This window comes from Marmota flaviventris, chromosome 19 (assembly GCF_047511675.1).
Source record: "Marmota flaviventris isolate mMarFla1 chromosome 19, mMarFla1.hap1, whole genome shotgun sequence".
Classification (NCBI taxonomy): domain Eukaryota; kingdom Metazoa; phylum Chordata; class Mammalia; order Rodentia; family Sciuridae; genus Marmota; species Marmota flaviventris.
The window spans coordinates 20,272,599-20,287,826 of record NC_092516.1 but is presented as its reverse complement, the minus strand read 5'-3'; the positions used below and the strand labels follow the sequence as shown (position 1 = coordinate 20,287,826).

Sequence of the window (15,228 nt, the reverse complement as noted above, 5' to 3'; positions counted from 1 at the left end):
GTCACCTGCTTCTTCCCTCGCCCAGCTCCTTGGGGGCGATGTCCACGTCCCTCAGCTGCAGGGCCAGGCGCTCTAGGCTGCGGCAGGACCTTCTGAGAGCCTTGGCATCTCTCTGGTTTCCAGGACTCGGCGGCTACTCTAGCCTTCAGCAGTGACTCGAGACTCTATCCCCTAAGGTGGCTTCTCTATGGTTGACTTTTCTCCTTTGTCCGGAATTTCCTCCGAGAGGACGCTCTGGTGGAATCCAAGCCCTCCCCACAGCTGCCTCTGCGGCCCCTTTTAGATGCAACCGGAGAAGTCCCTACAACCCTACGAGAATCACCCGCTTTTCGCTCCCGAGGGGTCCGCACTGAGTAGGAGGATGGCGGAAGTGAGTAAGAAGCTGCCCTTCCCTCTCGCCGCTCTTCTCTATGGTCGCTTCCTTCGGCGACGGGAAAAGGGGTCCTGGCGCCTGCGCAGCACCGGGCTGGGCTGTCGTCGCGGAGCGGGGAGGGGGGGGGCGCAGGGAGCGGGAGCCGCCGCCACCGCCGGAGCTAACCGCGGGGACCGAGATGCAGGTGGGACCGGAACCGGAACCCCCCCTTCAAGTGCCTCTTCCCTCTCCGCGACCCGACCCCGGAGCCTGAGAAGAGCCCAGGGTGGGGGTGGGCGTGGGGACCCGGGGGCAGGAGGGGCACTTTGCCCCGGGGAATGCAGCAGACTGGGCTGGTCCCCAGGAGACTGCGGCCCGGGGGAATGCGCGTGAGGGGGTGTCCAGCGAGTCGGGTCGGGTCGGAGTGGATTGACCACGGGGCCCGGAGGGTCCGAGCCGGGAGCGGAGCCTGCACCCTCCACCACCCGCCCTTCGGGAAATGTCAGAACTGAGCCAAGAGGCAGGTGCACCGGGAAAATGTTTCTGAGTCCTGCTTGGCAGAAGAGAAACTGAGCCACCAGCTCAGGAGCCACAGGGTCAGCAGGCCTGAAAGGGGGCTGGTTCTGCCTGGTGCAGAGGACTGGGTGGGCCTGTAGGAGCCGAGGTGGCCTCTGGCTGGGGACCCGTCTCTGCTTTGTCTGCACCTCTTGGCTCGGTTCCCCTGTGCTCCATGACTCCCGCATCTCCTGGCCGCTTCTCGTGGGTTTGGAGTAGTCCCTGTTTTGGGGGCCATCTGAGTATGTAAGGCCTAGGCCATAGAGGAAGGGGAGGGTCGTAGACTTGCAGCCTGGCTGTGGATTTGAGCAGGAGTGTGAGGTTGCTGATGGATCAGGGACACTTTTCCTGAGCTGCCTTGGCCCAGACCTGGGGCCAGTCATTTCCAGTGTGGCATGGGGGAGGAGCACTAACCAAAGATCCAAGGGTTGTAAATTCCTCACCAGCTCTGCCACTTTGTAGTGGTGAGACTTTTGAGAAGCCTCTTCCTTTCTCCAATTTCTCTTTTAAAAACTTGGAACCCCAGTACTCTCCCTCATAAAGATAGCAGTAATGGCAGTCATTTCTCACGTGCTTATTTTGTGTCAAGCACTGACATGTTCCATTCCATTTTCCGAAGGACTGTAGGGAGTAGAGATCATTAGCTGTTTCACAGCTCAGAGAGGATGTGTAATCTGTTTACTCCAGAACCCTGGCCTTAACCATTAGGCTAACCAGCCTTCATGGCACACTCCCCTGGAAGAGAAAAGGGAGGCAGATCCTAGGACCCAGTGCTCTGTGATGTTTTGTTTTGTGGCCAGCAAAGACTTACCCTGACGCAACCCACCATCTCTTCCTCTGGTGGTGGTGCTGCTGCTGTGCCCCTAGACTGATGGGGAGCTCAAGTGGGTGCCAGCCATGCCAAGTCTCCTTCATGCAGTGCTTAGGTGCTGGGCTCTGGAGTCAACTTCCAAAACAATTATTTGAATTCATTGTCCATCCATGGTTCTGAACGTGTGAACTCCCTCCTCAGAGCTGGACCCTAGGGTGCAGGAGGCAGGATCTCTAAGCTCTAAGCACCCCATTGGCCCGCTGAGAGCTGGGGTAGTAAGGAGCTGTCCCTGAGGCTGGTCCAGCCAGTCTCTGGGGACAAGGACTATACAGTGGGAGAACAGTAGACTCCGAGTTCTGAAAGTTATCTGAGCTTCGGTTTCCTCATCTGTTGGAGAGGTTATTAAATTCTCTCACAGGGAAAGGTAAGATGACCCCATGGAAACCTCTGCTATGGCTCACGAGGACTGTGCGGTAGATGGTGGAGGATCCATCTTAGAGAAGGGATAATGGTGATGGGGAAAGTCTTTTGTGGAGGAAGGTGCTCCATGGTCCTCTTGCTCCTGGATCCCACACAGGGAGAATGGCCTGAAAGGCAGCAGGAGAGATTCAGGCTAGACACCGGGAAGCCACTACCCTGGGGCACGGGGAGCATGCAAATCTGGGAGAGGAAAGGGAGGCAGTTTGGTTCTCTCCACCTTTGCCCTCTGAGGAGTCTGAACCAGAGTAGGGAGTCCCTGGCTTGGGGTGGGACATGCCCTCCAGTCCCACCTCTGCAGTGACTCCATGTATGTACCTCTCTCTTCTCCTGCAGCTGCTGCCGCTCACCCCGTGTCTTCTGGCCGCTTCCCTCTTTGTTGCCCCTCCCCACAGGCTCCCCCTCTCCACCTCCTGGGGCCCATCATGAATGGTGCCCCCTCCCCAGAGGATGGGGCCTCCCCCTCCCCTCCCCCCCTGCCACCACCCCCTCCCCCAAGTTGGCGGGAGTTCTGTGAGTCCCACGCCCGGGCTGCAGCCCTGGATTTTGCCCGCCGTTTTCGCCTCTACCTGGCCTCCCACCCCCAGTACGCGGGGCCTGGGGCGGAGGCTGCCTTCTCTCGCCGCTTCGCTGAGCTCTTCCTGCAGCACTTTGAAGCTGAGGTGGCCCGGGCCTCGGGCTCCCTCTCACCACCAGTTATAGCTCCCCTGAGTCCCGGTGTGGAGATCCCTCCGCCACATGACTTGTCCCTCGAGAGCTGCAGGGTGGGCGGGCCCCTGGCTGTGCTGGGTCCCTCTCGATCATCCGAGGACCTGGCCGGCCCCCTCCCCTCCTCAGTCTCTTCCTCTTCTACGACCTCCTCGAAGCCGAAGCTCAAGAAACGCTTCTCCCTCCGCTCAGTCGGTCGCTCGGTCCGAGGTTCTGTCCGTGGCATCCTGCAGTGGCGGGGAACTGTTGACCCTCCCTCCCCAGCGAGTCCCCTGGAGACCTCATCAGGCCCCCCAGTCCTGGGTGGAAACAGCAACTCCAACTCCTCTGGTGGGGCTGGGACTGTTGGTCGGGGACTGGTTAGTGATGGCACGTCCCCTGGGGAAAGATGGACTCACCGATTTGAGAGGCTGAGACTAAGTCGGGGAGGGGGGACCTTGAAGGATGGAGCAGGGGTGGTGCAGAGGGAAGAGCTGCTGAGTTTCATGGGGGCCGAAGAGGCGGCCCCTGACCCGGCCGGAGCAGGCCGGGGAGGAGGGGCAGCTGGGCCTACCTCAGGGGGAGGAGGGCAGCCCCAGTGGCAGAAGTGTCGCTTATTGCTTCGGAGTGAAGGCGAAGGAGGAGGAGGAAGTCGCCTGGAGTTCTTTGTACCACCCAAGGTGAGGCACGAGGAGGGTGGGCCCCTGGGAGCACTGATGGAGCAGCCAGAGTCTTTACTCAGCCCTGCACATAAGCCCAGGCTCTGCCGTCCCACAATCATGGCTTCACGACTGTTTTCAAAGTGGGCTTGAATCTCTGATAGTAGCTGTGGGCAGGACTGAGACAGCAGTGTTCCTGCCTTTTGCCCAACTGCCTTAGAAAGGCCTGAGGAAGGAAAGATGCAAGTCTGGAGGGAGGGGAGAGCGGGCCTCTGCACACTGGAAGGCTGGATCTCATTCCCTCTCACCTAGGCCTCTAGGCCCCGGCTCAGCATTCCCTGCTCTACTATCACGGATGTTCGGACAACCACAGCCCTGGAGATGCCTGACCGGGAAAACACGTTTGTGGTCAAGGTAGGAGCTCCGAGCCTTCCACCCCACCTCTCTGCAGTGCTTATGCCGGGAGAAAGCTCTCAGCACTTTTGAGCAAGCATCGTTGTCTGCGAGAGTTATTTCTATGTCAGGTGCCTCAGGAGTGTGACTGCAGGACTGTGGCTTCCCTAGGAGATGTTAGAGTGGAAGATGTTTTCATTAGGGGTGGATGTGGCCTTGGGACTACGTCCCTGGCCCCTGCCCAGGCTGAGGTCCTCCTCTTGACCCCACAGGTGGAAGGCCCCTCAGAGTACATCCTGGAGACAACTGATGCTCTCCATGTGAAGGCCTGGGTGTCTGACATTCAAGAATGCCTGAGCCCAGGGTGAGGACCTGCCTCTGTCACTGAGGAGACCTGGGGGTGGGGGTGGGGAGCAGCCTTATGCCTCTCTGCTGGACACTTTCTCTCCAACACCATTTTTCCTGTTTCTGCAGACCCTGCCCTGCTACCAGTCCCCGCCCCATGACCCTCCCTCTGGCTCCTGGGACCTCCTTCCTCACAAAAGAGAACACAGATGGCCTGGAGCTGCCCTGCCTGAACCATTCAGAGAGTCTGCCCAGCCAGGATCTGCTTCTGGGACCCAGTGAGAGCAATGATCGCCTTTCGCAAGGTAAGGTGGGGCCTTCAGACCTGGGAGCCTCGGAGCTTCCGTGCAAGGCTCCTGCTGTCAGGCCCCACACCCTCTTTCCAGGTTCTCCTGGGCACCCCATCCTCTCCCCCAGCTGCCCCACCAATTGCTTGTCTCTTGTCTCCAAACACGCCAAGCACTCTTAAGCCACAGCTTGCCGTTTAGCACCACCACTGTTACCATCCCACACAGGCCCCAAGGAAACTCCCTGTCAACTTCTGTGCCCAGCCTTGTCACTTTTTCCCTAAGTCTCCCACAGGCCACTACTCTTACTGGAGATAATGGTTCTCTTCTCCAAGCTTCCAAAACACTTTGTAGGCGTTTCTGTTTTGTTCTTACTCTGTATATGTTGAGGTCACCAAATTTTCTTTTATCTCTGTATCTTTTGGCTTGACCAAACACAAAGACACGTGTCTGCCTAGCCCGGCTCGCCTTTCTAGATTTGACTTCCACTCTACCCTTTTCTTCTGGCCGCTGTTCTGGGTTTCAATGTGACAGTACCTAGCACACGGCTCTATTCAGCAAATGAACAAAGAAATCATAGACTCTTGGAGCTAGAATGGATTCACACAGCATCAGAACTCAAGTAGCGGAGATCAGAGAGAGGGAGTGGCTTTTCTGAGGTCACCTGAGAGTCACTGATAAAGATGGGCTACATCATCTTCATTCCTGATCCCTAGCCCTCCTCGCCACACCTGCCTGGCTTCTCAGCATGGCCCAGGCCTGCCACTCGGCAGACATTCAGGCAGGCCCTAGTCCATACAGGGCCCTGTGCTAGCCCTGGGGCAGGATGGATGGGGCAACTCAGATGTCTGAGATGAGCTCTTTACCCTCCATGGGTTGGCACAACATCACTCCTGAGAAAAAGCAGGTCCCAAAACAGTGTCTGCTTAGTATCCTCTGAACAGCACAAGCAGGAAGTCCTTAGGAGCTCAGGAGGAAGAGCACAGGGAAAGTGGAGTAGACGGAGTGCTACACAGAGAAGGTGAGACAAGAGAACATGACTCGGAGCAGGTGAAGGCCAGTGCAGAGATCTGACGTGGGGAGGGCTCAGGATACTTCGAAAAATTGGATAGGCTGAAGTGAAAGCCACATGGATGCAAATTAAGGTAAAGATGAAGTAGGCAGAGTCTTAATTTTTGCTGAGATTCTGGAGAGTGAACTCAAGGGTGCTCTACCACTGAGCTACACCCCCAGCCCTTTGTATTTTGAGACAGAGTCTCACTAAGTTGCCTTGGCTCACCTCAAATGTGCAATCCTCCTGCCTCAGCCTCACAAGTGCTGGGATTACAGGCATGTGGCACCACACCAGCTAGAAGGAGGCTTTTTGATGCCTCTGAGAGTTGGGGACTTTGTCCTATATTCCAAAAAAAGGACTCCTTTTTTATGTGAGAATTTTTGAGAGAGTCTATCCCCACACCTCTGCAGCAATTTTTCAGCTATTGATTCAGAAAAGCTATAGGCACATTTGGATTCTAGGACCTTCTTACAACAACTGCAGTCCCTCGACAGTGCAGAAAGTGGAAGTCAGGAGCCATCAGAAATCAGCAGGGGTCACTGCCTCAGAGGGGTCTGGGTAGATTGCTAGTGGGGAACGGGCAGGAGGCCAGGCCTGCAGAACAGACTCTTCTCCGGTTCTCAACTTTGCCCTCCTATTTTTTTTCAGGGGCATATGGGGGCCTCTCAGACCGGCCCTCAGCATCCATCTCCCCTAGTTCGGCCTCCATTGCTGCCTCCCATTTTGACTCCATGGAACTGCTTCCCCCAGAGCTGCCCCCCCGCATCCCCATTGAGGAGGGCCCCCCTGCAGGAACAGTTCATCCCCTCTCAACCCCCTACCCTCCCTTGGACACTCCGGAAACAGCCACAGGTACCAGCGGGGTGCATGGGTGTCTCTCCAGGCCACTTGCCTGCCTTCCTGACGTTCCTGTCGTGGGATTCCAAGGGATGTGACCCTGGAGGAAGGAGTGGCACATGAGGGGAGGAGGCACTACAAGCGGCGGGCAAGGCTTTTTCCTCCCAGGATGGGGAAGCTTCCCTGACACCCAGGTTTCCCTCCTCTCTCCTCCCTGAAGGGTCCTTCCTGTTCCAGGGGGAGTCAGAGGGAGGTGAGGGGGACCAGCCCCTCTCAGGATATCCTTGGTTCCACGGGATGCTCTCTCGACTCAAGGCCGCCCAGCTAGTGCTGGAAGGAGGCACCGGCTCCCACGGTGTCTTCCTGGTACGTCAGAGCGAAACGAGGCGGGGTGAATATGTCCTCACTTTCAACTTCCAGGGCAAGGCCAAGGTGAGCGCCCCTGAGGCACAGGCTCTGTTCTATGCAGACTGGGGAGCTTGGGGGACACCGCTGTCCAGGGGAGGAGGGTTTTGTGGCTGCAGGGGCCTCGGCTCCCACCTCACTTGCTCATCCGGCCCTCAGCACCTGCGCTTGTCACTGAACGAGGAGGGCCAGTGCCGGGTCCAGCACCTGTGGTTCCAGTCCATTTTCGACATGCTCGAGCACTTCCGGGTGCACCCCATCCCTCTGGAGTCTGGAGGCTCCAGTGATGTTGTCCTTGTCAGCTATGTGCCCTCCCAGCAGCAGCAGGGTGAGCAGAGCAGGTCTGCAGGGGAGGAGGTGCCCGTGCACCCAAGAAGTGAGGTGTGTGTGCCAGAAAGCCGGGGCGGGGGGATGTGAGGAGAGGCTGTTGGGGAGACAGGGCAGCAGAGGCTCCTTGCCAGGGGTCTGGAAGGGACGGAGGAAGGCTGCTAGGGTGTAGGAAGGAGGGCTCCTCGCCAGGGCCGGGCGGCAGCGGAGAGCTGGGCTGGTGCATCCCCATTCCATCGGACTCCTCCGTTCCATCGTCCGTCTGTCTCCTGGTCCATCCTCCCAGCCCTGTCTTTGCCCCTCGTCACTACCTTGCCTTGGGCCTGCCCTCCTGGGGGATGCTTGGTCTGATCCCCCTCCCTCCTCCCTTGATGTCTGATGTCCCTGTCTGATCTCTCCCTCTCCCCCACCCCAATGTCCCATGTGTCCCCACGTTGCCCCTCCCCCCCAGGCCGGGAGCAGGCTGGGAGCCATGCAGGGGTGTGCGAGGGAGATCGATGCTACCCCGATGCCTCCTCCACCCTCATGCCCTTCGGAGCGAGTGACTGTGTGTAAGTGTGGTCCTCCTCTCACCTCCGCCCATGATCCATCTTCCATGGGGGGTGCTCAGGAGATGGGCTGGGGGGAGATAGCACATGGCTCCTGGGGAGATGAACGAGGGGCAGGTCCTGCAGGAGCCATCAGTCTGTCTTCTTACCATTCCTATCCAGAACCGAACACCTCCCATGACCTACCCCAGCCCCCTGAACCCCCTTCATGGACAGATTCCCCATATCCTGGGGCAGAAGAGGCGTCGGGGGCGCCAGAAGTGGCGGCAGCAGCAGCCCCAGCAGCCAAAGAGAGGCAAGAGAAAGAGAAAACGGGCAGTGGAGGGGTCCAGGAAGAGCTGGTCCCCGTGGTTGAGCTGGTCCCCGTGGTCGAATTGGAAGAGGCCATAGCACCAGGCATGGAGGCCCAGGGTGGTGCTGGCTCTGGTGGGGACATTGGGGTGACCCCAATTGTGCAGCTCCAGCAGTTACCACTAGGGGGCAACGGAGAAGAAGGGGGTCATCCCAGAGCCATTAACAACCAGTACTCCTTGGTGTGAGACACCCCACCCCACCCTCTCTCCACTCTTCTTGCTCTTCAGTCCTCGGGTCGTGAGGTGGGCTGGGTAGGGACATAGAGGAGACTTGGGAGTCCCCTTCCCACAGGCTTCCTGACCTTGTCAGTCAAGGGCATACGTGCTGGTACAAGCAGAGGTTCGAGAGCCCTGTCAACTCCCTAGTTCGTACACTACAGGCGCCCATCCCCTAGGCAGGGGATTTGGGCTCCATTACCTCCCTGAGGGGCTCTTATGGTCAGCCCCATCCCTGGGGGCCATTTCCCCATCAACTACCCCCCAGCCCAAGCAAGGGTGATGGGGGGAAGGGCTGTCAGTTATATTAAGGTGGTTGTTGTTGTTGTTTTAAACAAAATGGAGAAGCATAAATAAATAAAAGGGTTTATCTCAGTTCCACCGTGATGGCTGTGGCTAGTGTTTGTAGCGGGGAGCAGGACAGGTGAGTCGGGAAGGCCACTCACTGTTGTGAGCTCCAGAGCTGGGAGGCTGGAGAGCCAGGGTCCCTGTGGCTCCCCACCTGTCTGACTTGGCGAGTGCTAAGCTCAGCAGTGCTTCTTGGGGTCTCCAATAAGGTGTCCTAATGGGACAGGACTTTGGTGATTGTTAAAGGCCCTTCCTGCCTGAAGAGAAAGCAGGCAGAGAGCTAATGGGCAGAGGGACACGGGCAAGTTGAATGGCGGAGCACTGGCTTCCAGCCCTGGCTCTTTTCTCATTTGCTGTGTGCCCTGGGGGCCAGGTATTCCTGCTCTGGGCCCTGGTGTCCTTAACCAGGATGAGGTTTCATCTCAGTCATGCTGCTGAAGTGATTTGTTTGGTCTGGATAATGTTTCCATTTGAGTGTCACAAACACGTTCAGATTACTGGCTTCCCTTGAAAGTCAGAAGATCCAGTCGAGTGGGTCCAGACTCCACATCTGCCACATCCCTACCAGCTCGTTGCCTGCACCTACAGGCCTGGCCTGAGGGCATGGAGCTAACAAGGCCTCTCTTCTTGCAGTGCCCCCATTTTTAAACTCAGCTTTCTGAATTGATCTTCTGTGCTACAGCTGTACCCTCCAACAGAGGGCACCCCTGGACTTTGCAATGCTGGAGTGATGGGTGCCAACAAGGGGACACTCAGGTTCTGGAGAATCCCACCTCTGTGCTCAGCCCTCTCCCTGTCTCCTACCATGTCTCTCACTCCCACCCCAGCACCACCTCTCAGCCCCCAGACTCTGCCCCATCTCCAGGAGGCCCTACCCATGCTCATGACCTTGCTATTCTGGGCCTTGTGTCCTGTGGGAGATGGACAGGAGACAGCTGGGCACACAGGCCACCCAGGCTGGGGACTGGCTGGGGGAAGCCTGCTGGCTTTCCCTGTTTTGTCTCATCCCTGGGGCTCCCCCAAAACTTGGCCTCAGGAGACAGGATAGAATTGGCTATCAAAGGGTGGGGAAGTGCTTTGGAGACCTGGGTGCTATGTTCTCAAAGCAAGATGGCTGGTGGCACCCCCGGGGTAGGCAGGGCCTGATCTCCTAATTTAGCGGCAACTGGTCCTCTGAGGCTCCCCTTCCCCCAAAACCCTGCTAGCCTTCAGGGACTTGCCTTCCAGAGATGAAGCAGGGATGGGCGCAGAGATACCTACCCACTCTGCAGACAAGCACATCTCAGCTGAGGGGCCTCAGACAACTTCCCTCTAAGCCTTTCTTTATAAACTGAAGTTCAGAACCTGTCGGGGATGGGCAGCTCAGCCCTCAAGCAGGAGGAAGAACACCTTCAACCCTGGGCGTAGAGACCACCATCGAGAGTCTGAGAGAGCCCTTTATTGCCCATTCTCCCCATCCCAGTCCCCACCGTAGCCATGGCTCCCTGGTGGAGAGCCTCCTGCAGCTCCTGGCTGCTGGCTTTCCCTCTCTGGTTTCATTCTGCCCCTCTGGGAAGCTGGAGGAGACAGAAACAAATAACCTCAAAGGGCCCTGTTGGCAGGAGCGGCCTGTAAAGCCTGCCTCTTTCCCTGTCTCATGCTTGACTCCCCTGAAGCTACCCATCTCCTGTCTCCCCCTCTCCATGTTTGGGCATTCCTGCTGCTGTAAGACAGTGGCCCTGTCACTCCTCCAGGTGTTGCTGGACAGAAGCCAGCCAGTGCCAAAAAGTTTGGCGAGTGCTGGGCCTGACTCTGGCCTGAGACGGGTGCTGGGCCAGGTGGAGGTGCCTGTTGGTGTGAGCCCCAATACATACACACCCCATTGTCTGAGGCATCCACCTCCCAGGTCACAGCAGGACTCCAAGGGAGGGGTTTGTGGGAACTGTGAAAAGGGGGAGGGAACACCTTGTCCTCAACTCACCCTGGAGGCTATCCTTCCCCAACTCCAAGCACAAGTCCTAACTCTAGGAGGCCAAATCCCTCGGTTGCATCCACCTCTTCTGGCCATACCCTCCCCAGTGCAGGGGCTTCCCTGTGCCCTGCCCCACTGCCTCCTGGTCCTGTCTGGAAGTTGGAGCCCAGGGGGAGAAGCAGCCTTAGGAACCCTTTCAGATTATAATCCCAGCGACCCTGGAGGCTGAGATAGGAAGGCCACAAGTTCAAGGCCAGCCTCAGCAATTTAGCAAGACTGTCTCAAAATAAAATAAAATGGACTGGAGATGTAGCTCAGTCGTGAAGCATCTGGGTTCAATCCCCAGTACTAAAAAAAAAAAAAAAAAAGTCAGGTGTGGTAGCACAGCCTGCAATCTCAGTCCCAGTGATTCGGGAGGCTGAGGCAGGATTGCAAGTTCGAGGCCAGCCTCAGCAATTTAATGAGATCCTATCTCAAAATAAAAAACAAAAATGGACTGGAGATGTGATCAATGGTAAAGCACCCCTGGATTAAATCCCCAGTACCGAATTAATTAATTAATTAATAATAAAAAAAACTTTTCAGTCATCTGTACATTCCTTGTTCACAGCAGGAAACTGAGGCCCAGACAGAAGGACTTGAGCCCAGGGTCACTGGGCTGCTTGCTGTCACTCACCTTTCACACTGCTCTCATGGAACCTCTGCTGGCTTCCCTCCCCTGCCCACATGCGCCCTGGTACCCTGTCTGCTTCTCCAGCAGCTGCCTTGGTGGAAACCAAAAGACGCAGGGTGGGGAAGGGCGGCTCAGAGCAGCTGCTCCTCTCAGGAAGCTGACACCAAGGCCAGCCGCTCAGCAACAACTTGTGGCTTTGCACCCAACCCTGGGGTCCCCGCCCACCTGGCGGCCACTAGCCAGCTCCCGCTGTCCCTTTTCCCCACTGCTTCTCACACTTCCCATCTTTCCCAGCTCTGTCCTTTCCTCCTGTCTCCCAGACCTGTTCCCCAAGTCCGCCCCCTCCCCATTCCTTTGGACCGGAGCCTCTGCTCTATCCAGCTTCCCGGGTGCCTGTCAGTGGGGCAGGCCCAGGTCTGAATGAGGTCTGATCCTCATTCCCTCTCAAGGGTGTTGAGGCATCAGTGCCAGAGTACAGTGATGACGACAGGCTTTGGGGTCTACCATATAACCCCCCTGGGTCAGAGCGAGCACAGTGGGAAATGAAGCGACACTCATTCCATGACTTGGGGTGACCCCCGCCCCCATCCTGAAACAGTTATCCCTCCCCTCTGCCATCAGCACATTCTGTAGCCTCTTGGGTTACCTGGCTGCCTGAGTGTCCCATTTTCCTGTCAGGATTCCCTGTCAGGGATGGGGGGGCACTGAAGGCTGTGTTCCCAGAGGCTGAGCTCGAGCGATAGGGGGAGGCGGTTTAGGGGAGAGACAGGCAGTGCTGGCTTTGCTCACCAGGCCCTGGACACTAAATCCCTTGTTGATGGCTGCAGCAACCCCTCCCTAGGGTAGGGTTACCATCTTCAGCCCTGTCCCCTTGACCCTCTCCCCTCCCTACTTCCCCTTGTCCCTCTAGAACTACTTCCTCTGGTCCCCAAAAGATGTTCTTCCCTGCTTTGGTCCCCTGAAGGCTTGGAGTATCTTTGCTGCTACTCCCACAACACACTAGGTGAGACAGTAGGCAGGCACTGGAAACAGGTTCAGGGTAGATAAGACTGAGATGGAAAGAGGGTGTGACTGAAACAAAGAGCCAGGCCCCAGAGTGGAAGAGGACGTAAGGGAAGAACTGGGGGGATGAGTCTGGGACTGGAAATTCAGTCATCAGGGGAAGTTGAGGCCATTGGGGGTGGGGTCAGTAGCAGAAGATAATGAAGTCTATCCTTGCCCCCCCCCCCCCAGGGCCAGGCCACCTTTGCTTCCCTCATGAGTGACATCTCAGGCTGCAGCCCCACTGTTCCCCTCTGTCAGCAGAAATATCTCTCTCTTCTGACCCCTCCTGCTGGAGTCTCAGCCAGCCAATCCCTGATCTGGGGGAGGGGGGAGCCTGGCCCCCCCCACTCTCTCATAAGGACCAGCTGGGGGCTGGGGGGGTGGCCGGCTGCCGCAAGTGGGACGGGGGTCAGAGCTTCGTGGAGGGAAGGAAAACCTGGGGGGGGCCAGGCGAGAAAAAGGAAGAAACCCAGACTATAGGCAGGTAGAAACACTGAGGAAGGCCCCCAAGCCTGAGAGCCCCCCAAAAGGAACACACCGCCCCCTGGCCCCCAAGAAGGGAGCACAATGGAGGCTGCTCATGCCAAGAGCACAGAGGAATGTTTGGCCTATTTTGGGGTGAGCGAGACCACGGGCCTTACCCCGGACCAAGTTAAGCGGCATCTGGAGAAATACGGCCCCAATGGTAAGTGTCCCTTGGAGAACAGACTGGTAGCACCCACATGCATACCTGGAGCTGCTCCTCCAGAGTATCCTAGGGACATGGTCTGATGGTTGCAGCAGGGAGATACTGAGCAAACTGGGTCTGAGATGTGGAGTTTGGGGAGGTTTTACGGGATGACCTTGTGAACCTCAGGTGCCCTGTTGGTGGCCTTAGCCACAAACTCTTGGGCGTGGGGGCCATGAGGCTGAACCCCAAATGAACATGTCCTTTTCTCCTTTTTCCCTGCATAGAGCTCCCTGCAGAGGAAGGTAAGTACTGGAAGCCCTGAGCCCTCATAAATGACCCACCCTTCTCCCTGCCATACCGACCCCACACTCCTTTCCAAAAGGCAAAGATCCCCTTCCCAGACATTGCAGTACCCAAGGCAGAAGTCTCCAGGCACTTTCTCCTTGAGGCGTCCCACCCTTGAATAACTGCCCACTATTTTGAGGAGCCTGCCTTTTGGACTCCGGGCAGCTCCCTCTGCCATTCTCTCATACAAGCCGCCTGCCCATCATCCTAGGGATTCAGGACACTACACTCCCTGGACCTCAGCCTATATGCAAAGTCCCAGAGTTCCATCCTTTGGATCTTAACCCGGGGGACCCTTCCCCTTGCCTCTCCCTTCCCCCCTCCCAGGGAAGTCCCTGTGGGAGTTGGTGATAGAGCAGTTTGAAGACCTCCTGGTGCGGATCCTTCTGCTGGCCGCCTGCATCTCCTTTGTAAGTGTAGGAGCGCATCTGGGGGCTGGCTGGGGTGTGATGGGGGATCAGGAGTCTGCTCGCGGCGGAGGTTAGCAAGGCTCCCGGTCGCGGATCCTCTAGTCCAAGCCCTGAGCATCCTTATTTTCCAGACCAGAGTTGAGGGGGGCTGAGTGCTGATTCGCGCCCTCCGTCCTCCCCCGCACCCCGCAGGCAGGTTTTATTTTAAGCTGTAAGCCTGTTTCTCAGCCAAAACACTGAAGTTAAGCCACCCTCGGAGCTTCAAGGGCTTCGAGGGCTCGGGTTACCCCGCTAGCGCTGCACTCGGGGCTCAGACGCCCGCGCTGAGGCTCCTGGGCCATGACCACTCCCGGCATGCCCCGGGCCACTCCGCTCCACCAATCACCGAGCACCCCGACGCCCCTGCCCCGCCCTCCCTGTTCTCTAACGCTGATTGGTCAAGGGAAAGACTCGGCTCAGAGAAGCGGGAAAGCGCTGCTGGTGCGAGGGTGGCTCCCAATGCGCCCCCAACGCCCCAACTCCTCATCTGTCTCTACGAGTCACCCCCACCCCAACCCCCACAGGGCTGGAACCTGGGACTCCTCCTCACCCACCCAGGCTGACACCCCTACCCCTTCTCCCCCGCCCCAGGCCCCTCACAGCCGCAGGGCTACCCCACCCCTCTTCAGACCCCTGCCACCTCTCCTGCCCTGAGGGTTCTCCAGTGTCCACGAACCCTGCAGGTGGCTCCTCCGCAGACACCATCCCAGCAGGCCACCCTGTATTTCGGACTTTCTTTGACTTCTTAGTCCTGCTGGAAGATAAGGCTCTGGAGGCTTAGAAGCCTCCCTGTCCATTGGTCTCCTTAATGGAGGCCCTACCGCCCCTGAGCGCAAGCTGGCAGGGCCTCCCTTCTCAGATTTGCTCCTTGACATTTGCCTGTGGCTGTTGCCTGGCAGTGGCAACAGCTGGGGCGGGGTGTGTACAGGAGGCGGGTAACACTATCCCCCCTCCTGCTCCCTCGTGAAATTGGAGCTTCCTTACCTCGCCTGTGGGGGAGGGCTGCGGGTGGGCTGGGCGCCTGCCTCTGAGGACCACAGGGTTTTTCCTATGGGTTTTGGCTCCCCTGGGATGGATGTGGCTGTGGGGGTAGTTGGCCTGGGTGTCCCCTGAGCTTTGCTCCCAAGCCAACAATTCAGTGAGGGAAACCTGAAAGCACTCGCAGCTAATCCTGAAATTGTGCATGTCTGTGCTGGCCTATTCAAGTTGAATCACCGCAGTGGCCATTGCTGATGCTCTGAGTGGGTAGAACTTCCCACAGACGTGGGCTTGCAGTCCCTTTGTGTCCCCTAAGCTCCTGCACAGGGACCTCTGCAGTGGTACCTGGAACCCTTCCACTTCCTTTCTTTGCCCAGGTTGGGGGGAGGTTTTTATTATCTATTATTCTCCCTTGTCCTGCTCCCCAGGTGCTGGCCTGGTTTGAGGAAGGTGAAGAGACCATC

At 57.7% G+C, this 15,228-nt stretch overlaps 1 protein-coding gene across 7 annotated transcripts; it reads left to right on the top strand.

Moving 5' to 3' along the window:
• The first annotated feature begins 16 nt into the window (after positions 1–16).
• On the top strand, positions 17–8,681 carry Sh2b1 (SH2B adaptor protein 1). 7 transcript variants are annotated; one of them, XM_071605355.1, is made up of 10 exons: positions 17–370; positions 2,532–3,562; positions 3,854–3,955; positions 4,207–4,298; positions 4,409–4,584; positions 6,269–6,472; positions 6,678–6,889; positions 7,022–7,243; positions 7,641–7,740; positions 7,900–7,990. In XM_071605355.1, coding segments are annotated over exons 2-10 (2,052 nt in total). In that variant the 5' UTR covers positions 17–370; positions 2,532–2,620; the 3' UTR covers positions 7,902–7,990. The 7 variants fall into 7 exon arrangements, with proteins under 7 accessions (XP_071461456.1, XP_071461455.1, XP_071461459.1 ...); XM_071605354.1 differs by lacking the exon at positions 17–370 and adding an exon at positions 449–557; XM_071605356.1 differs by lacking the exon at positions 17–370 and adding an exon at positions 671–872.
• Positions 8,682–15,228: the final 6,547 nt, after the last annotated feature.

Coding starts and splice junctions, on each gene's coding strand:
- Sh2b1 (XM_071605357.1), top strand. CDS start 2,504: ATGTATGTACCTCTCTCTTCTCCTGCAGCTGCTGCCGCTCACCCCGTG. Junction 3,956..4,206: donor AAAACACGTTTGTGGTCAAG/GTAGGAGCTCCG, acceptor TTGACCCCACAG/GTGGAAGGCCCCTCAGAGTA. Junction 7,191..7,899: donor GCCCTCCCAGCAGCAGCAGG/GTGAGCAGAGCA, acceptor ATTCCTATCCAG/AACCGAACACCTCCCATGAC.